This window comes from Anoplophora glabripennis, unplaced genomic scaffold (genome assembly GCF_000390285.2).
Source record: "Anoplophora glabripennis isolate ALB-LARVAE unplaced genomic scaffold, Agla_2.0 scaffold639, whole genome shotgun sequence".
NCBI lineage: Eukaryota > Metazoa > Arthropoda > Insecta > Coleoptera > Cerambycidae > Anoplophora > Anoplophora glabripennis.
This window is the reverse complement of record NW_019416719.1, coordinates 274,607-288,691: the sequence shown is the minus strand read 5'-3', so window position 1 is coordinate 288,691 and position 14,085 is coordinate 274,607. Positions and strand designations below refer to the sequence as shown.

Sequence of the window (14,085 nt, the reverse complement as noted above, 5' to 3'; positions counted from 1 at the left end):
GAATCAAAAAATTCATTTAAAGTATAAAATGTATTTCTTATTAAGTATTTATGCAGCTTCTTATAAAATATAAAATTATTTGTGTTCGTTATCTCAGAAGGCAATTTGTTAAAAACTTTTAAACCTAAATAAAATGGTGAATCACAAGATATTTTGTATTTAAAAAAAGGAATGTGGAATTTCTTATTTTGCCTAGTGCTTTTATTATGAATGGTTTCATTTAATTTAAAAGTAGACTTTCTAAAAACGTATACGGACAAGTCGAAGATAAATAAAGACAACCGTTAAAATATTAAAATTAAAAAAAATATATATTATGATTATTCTATGATTCTACAATACAGAAATGTGTATATAAAATATGAATAAATATAAGTCGAATAAAATATTTTTTATTCCATGTACAAAAGAAACAAAATAAACTTAAATCTTGAGTAAAAAAAAGAATTTATATAAATATACTATTCTATCATTCGATTTGTACAGATTGCCGACACTGGTAAAAACTCGAAATAGCCCAAATTGGCGACTGGCTATTTTTGCTTTTTTTCAAGTAGCCGAAAGTCATCTGAGATAGCCCAATTGGCGATAAGTAGCCCAATCTGGCAACCCTGAATGAACCTCTGTTCCCAAGGTTCATAACTTCATAATACTCGGAGTCAGGTAGAGTCAAATCTATGACCTTGGTCGTGGTTAATTTTGATCATTGATAATAAAACTAAAATCTAAAATTGACAGTCTGACAATAATTGTGACGTTAGATGTCATTGTTTAGGTTTTATTATTTATTTTAATTATTTAGTGTATTTTAATTGCTGACGATTGGAACGCAGAAATTTGTGATCTTCTGCTGACTAAGAGTTGTACCATGAGGTTAGTTTGTTAGGTGCATTTGAAGTTCATAATACCTACACAGGATGATGTACTTGCATAATATTAATATTTATATTTTAGTGGTCCACGAATGGGTATGTCTCAATTGAACGGTAGCAATAGAAGGCCTTCGAATATCACCCGGATGATGTCTAACGACAAGCCAGTTCATGCCCAACACGATGATTTAATAAAGTATATCTACGATTCGTGGAGTAAAGTAGAAATGGACAGGGGATCTAACTCTGTAAGGTATTATCAAGATGAGAGCGCCCATCAATTAAAAGATTTTCAACCATTTGATTTAGAGGCATACTGGGGCAGACGATTACACCAAAGCATCCAACAGCAGCACTCATAGCATTATTACGCTGTGGCAGTCCGATGATTGTTTTTTTTTAATGAGATTTAGTTGCTCGTTAGAAGTACGCGTCTTTATTATGTATTATTAATTTGCTTTTTATAACCTAATATTGATTTTATATGATCGTAAAGTCATTAATCTTGTTACTTTTTCTTTTTTACATATGTAATTTTTGTGAGAGATTATTTGACCCAAATTGATACTACTTTGAAAGCAATGAGAATTATAGCACTTTATGAAAATATTGCTTTTATATTTACAGTATTTAATTTTTATGTTTACATTCCTATAGTGACTTCGAATCATATTCACCATTAATCTACCCATATCTAATTTATTATTCTTTTAATTATCAAGTTAGACAAATTGTAAATTAGTAACTAATATTAAAATAAACTTTTTTATTTATCGCCATTGTGTGTTTCTTAGTATCGCATTGAGAGTATACTTTATGGAACTAATAATTAAAGATTGCAAAAATAAGGGGTTTACATCCTTTATTTCACAAAATTCTTGTTTTTTTATGTCCAAGGTAAAAAGTTACAAAACATTACAGTTCCAACAAAAAAATAACTTAAAAAATATACTATAATAATATACTCTCCTAATGAAATTTTTCTGGAAAATGCATCACTAAAGCTACCTAAAGTTGTGTCTTTGAAGAAACTAGCACAATACCAGTAGAACAAGGGGGAAGCTGAACATAACATTCTTGTTGATACTTGAATATGTACAAATGAGATACAAAATAATAATAAAAACATCATATGAATTACAAAAACATTCAGAATTGGATTACATTTTATATCCACCTCTTTTTTCTTATTAAATAACTTATCAAAACTAAAAATATGGATAACATTTTTGCTCGCATTGTGTATAATATGTTGACATGACATTTTTATCAGAATGATTAAAACTGGAGCAGCAAGTAAAAAGTTTGGCAGCTGTTTTAACTCGTAGTACTTTAAAAATCCCACTTTCCAGTAATGATTTTGCACATAGGAGTATGCATGAGGTATTCTGTCGTAGCACCAGGATTGATTATACTTAGAAAACTGTCCGGGTAAAACATAATCATTTCTTCGAGCAGAAACGACTATATTCGAAGGAAGTTCTATATCAAAATTTCTACAGAACATGTAGTAACAATAAACTTGATAAACAGAATATGGAAGTAAGCAAATTATTGTCAATAATGAAATAATAAACATTGCTTTTGTTATAAAAATTATTCTTCTAATAAAATTGTTTCTTGGCCAATGTTTAATGCATATACAAATGTAAGCGTAAACAAGAAAACCTATATTTAGTATACCATTAGATCTTACCACTGCGCTCAAGCCTATAGGTAATATATACAAAATATGACGATAATCTACCTTGAATTTCACCTTAGAATATGTTTTATATAGTACTATAGAATTTAGTACGGTCTGCAATGTTAAATAGTAGAACAGGCATTCGGAGTACGGCGCACTAAAAAATATTGACGCGGGATTGATACAAAAAAGTAATGTGCTTTTATAAGCTACTGTCTTATTCGAAAAAATTGTAGTCAATTTGAAAAGTGCCTTAGCAGAAAGAACAAACAAAATAATATTTAGTCCTATAAACACTAACAGCAGAACAGAGTCTAGGCTCATCCAAGGAAAAACTGAGCAAACCACTAAAGCGCACAGTCTGGACAGTAGAGGATAAAGTGGAAAAAAGGCGAGAGTATTTTCAAACGTATATCCATATGTTGCTATGTGCATGAAATACTGAGCGTCCCATCTCACAAAACCTCTTAAGGTGTGGCGCACAACACTGTCAATAACATTATAACTAATATTACTGGCCTGTGGATAAACGAAGGCGTCAGCTACGTGATCAGGAATTAAAATATTACTAAAATACTGCAGTATTATCACACAAATTCGGGTATATACAGCGAATTTTGTTAAAGTTCTTTCCATAATACACTTTGATTATAACAAAAATACCACTGGATCCTAAGCAATAAATTTTAACTTTATTTGCACTACAGCCATATTTTTTATATTATGGATATTATTTATCTGGAGAATCTTGAAAAATATTAAAATAATGTTGATTGAAATTTTGGTTATCTGCTTTGTAAGATACGTTTGAACTACTGTCAAGTTTACAGTTATCTACAACGCACACAACTTAAAACAGTACACTGTAAAGTTAAATAGTTACCTATATCTGGCGATATACTATATTTAAACGGTAACGCTAGGTGGCGCATTAAGTATTGCAAATTCTGTTGTTCGTGTTCTATAGCGTATAGGCAACCAGCAATACGCTTTTATAGATAAACTGCATTGCTGGTTGCCTTTAGGACATTTAAAATTGTAGTACATACAGGGTATCCCGAAATTCATGCAGCATAATTTGGTCATAGATTCTTAAGACAAATTAAGGGGACCCGTATATTCTATTTTTGCCAAGTGGCCCCCTCTTTCGGAGTTACAGCCCCCTGAAGTCCGCCCCTAAGAATAATCTTTTTTTTATATCTCAGAACCCTGTTGTACGAGAATCAGTCAATTTGGTACACTGGGGTTTTATGACATGTGGAATCTAATGGTGCTACATTTTTTGGCGGAGAACCCCCTTAAAACAATTTTTCGTGGGCCCCCATGTCTTTAGAATCAAAAAAATTTGGTCGCATATTTAAATTTCCTAAAAATTATCAGTCCATTAGAAAGCCATTGAATTTATAAACTTTTTGTCTCTTTATACTTCTTTCGTAAAACGCAATGTTTTCGAGAAAAATGTCAAAATGTGGTCGAATGCATATCGTGATTCGCCATTTTCCTCAAAAACATTCCGTTTTAGGAAACAAATTTCAAGAGACAAAAAAGTTTCTAAATTTAATGGCTTTCTAGCTAATAATTTAAAAAAAAAATCAAATTTGCGACCAAATTTTTCTGGTTTCAAAGACAAGGGGGCCCACAAAAAAGTGTCTTAAGGGGGTTTCTCGCCAAAAAGCGTAGCACTGTGAGATTCCACGTCATAAAACCCCTGTGTACCAAATTTAGTGATTCTCGTACAAATTTCTGAGATATAAAAGGTTTCTGAGATATAAAAAAAAGATTATTCTTAGGGGGCTGTACCCTAAATTTGTCTTAAGAATCTGTGACCAAATTTTGTAGCATGAATTTCGGGACACCCTGTACAATTAGATGGTCAATTTTTATTAACATTTCCACAATCTTTTTAACTTACCGTTTCGATAGGAACAAAACATACTTGGGTCTTGGGTTTAATGAAGAGGAATATTTTATAACATTCTATTTTATTCATCTTCTATTACAGTTAAACACATCTCAAACAACACTGGTCTTATACAATAAATTTTATAAAAATACAGAAATTAGTCCACCGTAACAATTTTCTTAGCCAGTTCAACGGAAAATAAATAAGTAATATCATTTTTTATAACCCCTATCCTACTTTAGAGTACCTTAAACCGGTATGTTTATATTATTAATAACATTATCCATACAAAAAATATCCTACACAGTAGAGCCATATCTTAAGTCTAACGTTTTGCCGTTTCCTATTTTCACTGATAAACAAAATAATTATTTCGTTTTTTCAATCCCAAATTTTCTAAAACGATACTTTATATACAGGGATACGAAATTAAGTATTTTTGGAAACGTATGAGCCGGTAAATGTTCCAGGATTAATTAGTCAAACTTAAATCGTGAATTGAGACGGTCAAAAAAAAATTTCAAACAAAATATAACATTGGCAGACAGATTTTGCGCTTAGACAGATTTCGACATCCTGTATCTTGAAAACGAAGCGTTTCGATATATTTCTTCTAAGTAGTTTTTTCTTGTTTTCATAACCGGAATTGAAATTTTCAGTTTAGCCAGTTAATCTTAAAACACCTTACGTTTTTTAAATTGCCTAATTTTTTTGGTCAAGAAATAACTACTGCTGCTTTTTTCAGTTTTAAATTATCAAACAAAAACTGTAAATTTTCATTTTTGTTTTCAGTTCCTTGATCGAAAATGGAAAGACGCCGTTAAGACACTTTTTAAATATGTACTCGTGTTAGTCGTGGTGCTATCAGTAAGGTGAAATGACCGTAACTATTATTTTCGTAAAAACACTAAATTACCTATTTTTACCAAGAGTGCTCTGAAAACAAAAGAACCATCACTTCAAACAAAAGTTTGACAGTTTACTTGAATTTTCATCGATAGATAGGGTTAAAATTCAGTTAATTAAAAAATGCAATTTTCATGTGAACCAAAGTCAGAAATTCTTCAATTTAAATAATAAATTAGCTTGAAGTATTTAACTGAACTGTCAAAATTTCATTAAAAGCGACAGTCGGATGTTTTGTTTTCAAAGCACTCTGGATAAAAATAGACAATTTAATATTTTTCTCAATTTCCGATCAAAGAAATAAACATGATAATATAAAAGTTCAATTTTTCATGTATATCTTATCTGAAACCATGCACCGAGATCTCGACAATGCAGTTTAAAATTTGCATTTCAATCGTAATTCTCTTTTGTATGTAGAGGATGATGATAAGGTACGGGTAAAACTAAACTCACCACCAAGGACTCGAAGCACGAGTCCTTGCGTTGACAAATTATAATTAATTTCTACATTAAGGTTTGTTACACTTATTTATGCACGACTATGGTGGTGATGTGGGTATTTGCGTCGATATTATAAAATGCTACAGTTGTTTTGATATACGAAAAACATAGTCCAATTTCCATTACATAGACTTCATGTTCTAGCGGAACTGTACAAATATTCTAACGGGTCACTTTTTGGCCGACAAAATGATTGAAAAAAGGTTTACAAAATTTTAAATGGTGCTATAATATTATAAAAATATGTGTTTAATTTTCATAAAAAAAAATAAATACTGTAAAAATATTGCAAAATTGTTCATCCACGTGCGAGTTTCCAGTGCCGTGCAGAAGTGTTTTTTAAATTATTTTCGAACTGCCCTTTTTGATTTTTTTTTACTAAATTGTATTTGTAAGGGTCCCTTGTACATCCAGATTTTTTATTTTTTTTGGATAAGTTCTGAATCACCCTGTATATTCGTGTGTATTTTGAAAACCATGGAAATTGGACTATTAACACATTAATTACAAACCCGCGCTTTACTGTAACGTACACCCGTTCTCGATGCGCCTCCACCGTATCGGCGAGTTGTTCGAATTTCCCGGACTGTCGCCCAGACTGCACGTCTTAGTCCTCATGATCATCAGGTCGGTCCTTATGCTGGGTCGGCGCACGTTGGGCGTCACTACACCGCACGCGTCACTCAGTCTCCTCTTCACCGACAGGTGATACTTCTTGGAGAGGTGCGAAGGCGCGGAGGGGGGCAGCGGACAGGGGGCGCCGAAGCTGGCGCTCACGCGCTTGTGGTGGTTGGGGGCCATCTCCTGCGGCAGGTTGGCCACCACGAACAGCTGGTAGAACACCTCGTCCACCTTCAGGTTCTTCTTGGCCGACGTCTCCACGAAGTCGCAGCTGGAGTCCTGGGTGTCGCAATAGGCCTGGGCCTCCTCCGCGGTCACCGTCCTGCGAAATAATCGGCGAATGAAAAAATTTACAATAATATATAAATAAGTCACGTTTAAATAACATTTTTCCTAAAAAGGCTAAGATAGACCAGGGATATGAGGAAAATAAATGACCTGGTGGTGACTGTTGGTAGCCAGGGATCTGTAAAGGTTTTCATAAAATTTGGGTGAATTTTAGTAAAATATGTGCAAAACCCACACACCAGGTGAGGCTTTTTAATAATTGACAATAAAAGGTCTAAAAAAACGATAATTTTTATTATAATGTGAAAGTAACCAACTTGTAGGGAATAAAAAACCCTCTAAAATGGCGGTTTTTAAAATCCGATACGATAATTTATTGCTCGGGAAATTGCAAAAAACTGTCAAAATTCGATTATTACTAAATAAACAATAAGTTTTGCAAAAGTCAACCTACGACTTTGATATTGCATAAATAGTTGGCTTTTATAGTCCTTAATATGTGATTAAAATTTCAGACCGATTCATCCAATAGTTTTTGCAAAATTCTAAATGTTTATCCCAGAGGCATTATTTTTGCAATAGCTTGACACGCAAAATTACCAAGATATTTTAATTCTGCTGGTGTCATATGAAAGAGCAAGGCTTCTTTTATTGGAAGAAATTATTTTATTGCAAAAAAATTATTTTTTACCACTGCAAAAACGTACCACAAAAACACTGTCATATTTGTCTTATAAACAATTTGAATAAATTATATTTAGAGATTATTTTTCCATATTCGTAAAGGTTGTTGCTCTAACTTAATTTGGGGAAAAGTTATACACTTTTTTTTAAATCACAGCTACTTTGTTTATAACAATTAAGACTTCTTATAAGTGCCATTTGGAACATAAAGAGCTAAAGTTTCCATGTGAAATTTTTGAAGACGATAGCTTTGTAACAGCATCTCTGAGAATGTTCCAAATGATGACTTCGATACAAGATGACTGTGAGTTAGTGGAGGGAGAACCTACAAATCCACGAGCAAATTGACAGAGCAAGTTACATCTCTGGAATTTGTTGACCGATTTTAATGTTTTTTTTTTTAATTTGGGGACCTTCTTGCGTACATCACAAATATACATTTTGTTAATAAATAAAAATTTAAATTAATCCAATTTTTTTTTTTTGCAAAGTAACATCTTTTGTAATTTTTTGTAATGGAACATAATAGGAATGATTAAATATCATTTTTTAATAAATTAATATTGCAATTAACTAAGTAATTTGTTTAAACTTTTACCAAAAAAATAAAAATAATTCTAAATTATCAATATTTTCGGAATTATTTTGACGGGAAATTATAGATATAGGTTAAATTTTTTTCTTATTAATAAATTAACATTTAAATAATTGAATAATTTGTTTAAATATTAAAGTATTTTTTTATGTATTGCGATTAGATTTTTGATAATTTTATGTTTGAATCTAAATAAAATATTGTTATACTTATATGTAGGCGATCACAATAATTTACGTTTTTTATTTTATAAGTATGTAAGATATTTATAAATGGAACAAAATATATATAATAAGAATTATATTATTAAAATAAAGACATTGATAGATAGATATGACTTTCTGAAAAAACCTTAAATATTGATATTTTAAAATGTTTTAATGTTTAAACAAATTATTAAATAATTTAAATGTTAATTTATTAATAAGAAAAAAATTTAACCTATATCTATAACTTCCCGTCAAAATAACTCCGAAAATATTGATAATTTAGAATTATTTTTTTTGGTAAAAGTTTTAAACAAAATACTTAGTTAATTGCAATATTAATTTATTAAAAAAATGATATTTAATCATATATATATATAATGTTCCATTACAAAAGATGACATTTTGCAAAAAAAAATTTTTTGTTAATGTTTAAACAAATTACTGGATTAATTTAAATTTGTATTTATTAACAAAATGCATATTTGTGATGTACGCAAGAAGGTACACCAAATTAAAAGAAAACATCAAAATCGGTCAACAAGTTTCAGAGATATAATTTGCGCTATCAATTTGCTCGTGGATTTGTAGGTTCTCAATGTCATCTTATATTGAATTCATTATTTGGAGCATTTTCAGAGATGCTGTTACAAAGCTATCGTCCTCAAACATTTCACATAGAAACTTTAGCTCTTTATCTTCCAAATGGCACTTATTAGAAGTCTTAATTGTTATAAACAAAGTAGCTGTGATTTAAAAAAGAGTGTCTAACTTTGCCCCAAATTAAGTTAGAGCAAATTTTTTTTAAATTTGTGTAAAAATACCAGCTTTACGAATATGGAAAAATAATCTCTCTAAATATAATAGCAACAAATTTATTCTAATTGTTTATAAGACAAATATGACAGTGTTTTTGTGGTACGTTTTTACAGTGGTAAAAAACAATTTTTTTGCAATAAAATAATCTTTTCCAATAAAAGAAGTCTTGCTCTTTCATATGACACCCGGAGAATTAAAATATCTTGGTAATTTTACATATCAAATTACTGCAAAAATAATGCCTCTAGGATAAACATTTAGAATTTTGCAAAAACTATTGGATGAATCGGTGTGAAATTTTAATCACATATTAAGGACTATAAAAGCCAACTATTTATGCAATATCAAAGTCGTGGGTTGACTTTTGTAAAACTTATTGTTTATTTAGTAATAATCGAATATTGACAGTTTTTTCCAATTTCCCGAGCAACAAATTATTGTATCGGATTTTAAAAACCGCCATTTTAAAGGTTTTTTTATTCCCTACAAGTTGGTTACTTTTACATTATAATAAAAATTATCGTTTTTTTTTTGGTAGGCAAAAAAGTGATATTTGATTTGATTTTTGATGGTGTCTGGGTTTTGCCACATATTATACTAAAATTCACCCAAATTTTATGAAAAACTACAGATTCCTGGCTACTCAATAGTCTCGGCATTTTCCTCATATCTGGTCTATTCTTCACGAAAAAATATTTATAAATGTTGAAAGTTCAAGGCAAAATGAAAAAAAAAAATCCATTAGAAGTTTATTAACGATTGTCCTAAAGTGTGACAGGGCGATATTTCAATTAACTGAAATGAAAAAATCATGTTCCATAACAAACCGGTATTTTTCATAGAGCTGTATTTATTAAAAATTATTGGATAAATTGCTTCAAAATTATGTTTGCTTGTTTTCGAAAATATGTTTATCTCAATTGAATAAATTTTACAAAACTAATGAACTACCACAGGTGACCTTTTAAAACCATAACTCGTTCTGAAGCTCTAATAATTAGAGCAAATATCGATGAAAAGGAAAACTTCTCTATTAGAAAATAGTTTAGTTGTTGGTAAAACAAATTTTAAGATCAAAATACCGGCCAAACTCACAACTATCCGTCGTAAAGAAATTTCTTAGCCTTTCTGAGAGCAACGAAGCACAGAATAAGAAACAACAAACTTCGTCTAAATAGAACAAATCTCATTTAAGTCAAAGGAAACGTCAGGGAAAATTTTCGTGTTTTAAAGGTGGCATAAAAGAGAGAACTCGTACCGTTCTAAAAATACATCCATCACAACTTTCACGAAACGTGCCCGATATTTTCGGGGCAGAAAGGTGTCCTGACACACGCTATTCTGAGGCTGTTTGTCGGAGAAGGGCTGGAGGAGATAGCGTGACCTGCTAATCACGACAGATAGTATCAATAAGGGGGCCCCCTGCCTTATATATATTCTTAAACGCAGTGGCGTAACTATACCATCTGGGGCCCGTGGCAAATTCTTTTTATGAGCCCTATCAGTAAAAATCGTCACGTTGTACTTAGTTTAATCGCAACTCTACCTGCTCTACCATGCCTACGATTACCATGCTCTACCATGGCTACGATTACGATACCTATCCCCCGAATTAACGTAAGTACTTGCCCTCTAAAACTGCATGATTTTAAACCAATCCATAGTACCTAAACCCTTGAACCTTTGTATTAGTACCATTTGCTTCCTTAATTTACTTATTGCATTAGTATCTGTTACTCACCAAACGTCAATAGTTAAGAATCAGTAGAAATAAGTTGGAGCTAAAGACTCTTTCAAAGTGTCATAGGCTGTCGTTATTTATGGAACCGTTCCTTTGGAACCCTTCCTCCGGAACCGTTCCTCCGGAACCGTTCATCCGGAACCGTTCCTTTGGAACCGTTCCTTTGGAACCGTTCCTCCTTAGTTGTCTCACTATTGGAATTTAAGCAGATACTTCAAAAGAAATTAAAAAATATACTTTTCAAGTAAAATAAAAATACTCAAATGTTAAAAATTTATTTCTGAGCTCGCGGTCTCTTGGGTCGGGGCCCTCTTGGGTCGAAGGCCCGTGGCATTTGCCAGCCCTGCCACCCTATAGTTTCGCCACTGCTTAACGGCAACGTGTCATCTTGAGTGACGTGTCCTTTATTCACTTCGGCTGGGGACGTTCTGAAAAGCCGTACGAAAACGACGCAGGGTAGAGGAAAAGCAAAACTTCGAAGGAATGCAAAAAGGCCATCTTCGTGTGAGATATGAAAAAATTGTGTTAGGGAGAGTTATTGACATTTAAAATTTATACTCATGTATCAAATTTTAAAATAATCAGGAAAATGGAAAATAATTGGTTATTTATGTGTCGCAATATTTATAATTGGTGTAATATAAAACGTTTCTAATAAATTACTGACGACCTCCGTAATGGTCCAGCAAGAATTTTCTGAGGCTTACTTTGTATTTGAATATTCCGTTTGATAGAATCGAATAAGTAATAATAAATCATACAACGTTGGGAAGGAATTCTTTATGCGCCTAAAGGTCGAGAAATCCGAAATTCTGTGTAGTGTACGAGAAAAATGTTTATACTCTGTAAACAAAAATATTCCGGCCACCATCTGGCGTACTCTCAGGCGAATTACCTCTTAAAATTCTACTAAACATGCCCGGCGTGTTTTGCATTTTAATTCAACCTTATACCTTTTTGCGCGGAAAATAGAGTAAAGCCCCCTTTCAAAAAGTTCATTCGGAAGTATTTTAAATATTTTCATCGTCCAGGAACGGATCGGTTTAGGAACAATTTTACAAAATTCGTAAATATATATGCAGAAACCAAAAGCAATTTGCAAAATTCAATTATCTTCATTTTTGCAGTTTTGGTAAGGTTTTATACGTCACCCTAGTCACCGTTTTTTTAATTTTTGGAAAAATGTATATGTATATTTATAAAATATTCCATTACGGTAGATTAACCAGCACAATTACCTACAATTAAAAAAATAATCATAATTTTCATCGTTTAGATCCTAAGCTACTTAACATTTTGCGCCTGTTAGCCGTAGTCGTACATTATTCAACATATCATGCAACATAAAACAAAATCATACGTGTGGGGTAACCTTTAACTTTTCATTTTCAAGCGCAAGCTCCGCTCTTCGGCGCTTGCATACTATTAGAAATATGCAACAGTAAATTTAAACAATTGTTTATTTAAAGTTAAAGGTTTACCCCACACGTACGTTTTTGTTTTATGTTGATATGTTGAATAATGTACGGTACGAGTATAGCTAACATGCGCAAAATGTTAAGTGGCTAGGATCTAAACGATGAAAATATTTTTGTTTTTAAATTGTAGGTAATTGTGCTGGCTAATCTACCGTAATGGAATATTTTATAAATATACATAAATATACGTCCAAAATTTAAAAAAACGGTGACGTATAAAACCTTACCAAAACTGCAAAAATGAAGATACTTGAATTTTGCAAATTGCTTTTGGTTTCTGCATATTTACACTATGCGTGTACCAAATTTCAAGTGTCGGCAAAGTTTCGAGTTTCAGATGCCGATGAATGTACCCCTTATAGAACAAAAAGTTTTGCTCTCCTGATTTTCGGCTTTAGCGTCATTATTGTATATATATTGAACTATAGTTTTCGAAAGTTTTATCACTTTTTGTTTATAATTGACATTTTTACAGCAACTTTAAAAAATTGACGTTTTATTCCGTTTTTTCAATCTCACGGCTTTGTTATTGCAAATTTTGTAATCGGACCACCGCCATTTTATAGCTATTTTTATTACGAACAAAATCATGTCCTAAGCATTTTTTCGTACAAAGTCATCCCGCTAGTTATTTAAAGAAAACTACTAAAAAAATTTTTTTACGATTAAATTAAATACTTTTTTTCCTGATAAAATACTTTGTCAGCAAATTAGCCTGTTATTGTATTGTTTAAAGTACGCCTGTGTAGTTATTTCCGGGTTATCAAGGTTTGACACAGGCCGAACCTCTACCAACTGGACTATTACATTTTACGAAGAGAAATATTTATACGAACGAATCCTGCTGTCTAAAGGTACCTAAAGATTTTACTACCCTTTCATTTCCCTCTACTCGTCACAAAATATCACGTCTGGTTACGTTTCGGGTTTCCTCCGGATAAGGGTCTGGTTTTAATTTACTATTACGCGAATATTAGCGGTGGTTGGTTTGGTTGTAAATTTTGCAACAAAGAATATTATATTTATTAATTTGCTTCTTTCAGAGGTCTGGTTATGACAACTGAAAATTAAAAATATTAAGCACTGCGTCTCCCAAATTTAGAACACAACGTTTTCCGATATCGTTTTCTAATGTTCTCGCTGTTTTATACATTCGAAGCACTAAATCCGCCTGACAGCACGTTACTAACTTGTGTTGGATAAGACTGTGAATTAAAAACCCTCGCTAGGAAACCGTAGGATAACCTATTCCTGCCGCATTATCTGTTCGAGCGTCTTCCGAGCAAATACAGCAGACTGACTGACAAATCCACTGTCGATTATTTTGCGCTGCTGAATGTACGGATGTCTTTGAAAGTTTTCGGATAATACTGCATTAATATTGTTATTGTTTCTAGTTTTTATCTTATCGTTTATTTATTGTAATTGAATAACCTATTAGAAACCGCTATTGGTCCAACGAATTTTTGGTTTCGTTTAACGCTTTAACATTTACACACGGTTCGATAAGCCATGTAACCATTAATTTTTGAGTATGCGTGAAGGAGCTTTAGCAAATGAAAGTACTTGTAAAATATTCATACAGTATAAATAAATGAAACAAATAAACACGGGGAAATTCCTAAATTCTAACAACTTCGGAAGCGCAAAGTGAAAATCGTCGGAAGACAAATAGGCTATTGAATATAGGATTTTAAAAGGAACTAATGACGTTCAAGATATTTTATTACATGAATCGTTCAAATGGTCATTTTACATGAAAAAACCACGGAGTGTTATTA

General features: G+C 31.9%; 3 protein-coding genes across 4 annotated transcripts in view; 1 reads left to right on the top strand and 2 right to left on the bottom strand.

The window, feature by feature from the left end:
- The first annotated feature begins 674 nt into the window (after positions 1-674).
- On the top strand, positions 675-1,651 carry LOC108913720. Its single transcript, XM_018719321.1, has 2 exons — positions 675-873; positions 955-1,651. Exons 1-2 carry the CDS (start codon positions 869-871, stop codon positions 1,232-1,234), a joined length of 285 nt encoding a protein of 94 aa, XP_018574837.1. The 5' UTR covers positions 675-868; the 3' UTR covers positions 1,235-1,651.
- A 107-nt stretch (positions 1,652-1,758) lies between these two features.
- On the bottom strand, positions 1,759-3,352 carry LOC108913718 (GPI mannosyltransferase 2). Its single transcript, XM_018719318.1, has one exon. The coding sequence runs from the start codon at positions 3,193-3,195 to the stop codon at positions 1,759-1,761; it is 1,437 nt and encodes a 478-aa protein (XP_018574834.1). The 5' UTR covers positions 3,196-3,352.
- A 2,924-nt stretch (positions 3,353-6,276) lies between these two features.
- Positions 6,277-14,085, bottom strand: part of LOC108913724 (GTP-binding protein Rhes) — a 54,773-nt gene continuing 46,964 nt past the window's right edge. For both annotated transcript variants that reach the window (XM_018719333.1, XM_018719332.1), the window contains exon 5: positions 6,277-6,815. In XM_018719333.1, the coding sequence (XP_018574849.1) occupies positions 6,392-6,815 (424 nt within the window). In that variant the 3' untranslated portion in view covers positions 6,277-6,391. The remainder of the gene's footprint in view (positions 6,816-14,085) is intronic.

What these genes read in the sequence shown, in the direction of transcription:
- LOC108913718 (XM_018719318.1), bottom strand. Translation starts at nt 3,195, where the DNA reads ATGGAAAGAACTTTAACAAAATTCGCTGTATATACCCGAATTTGTGTG.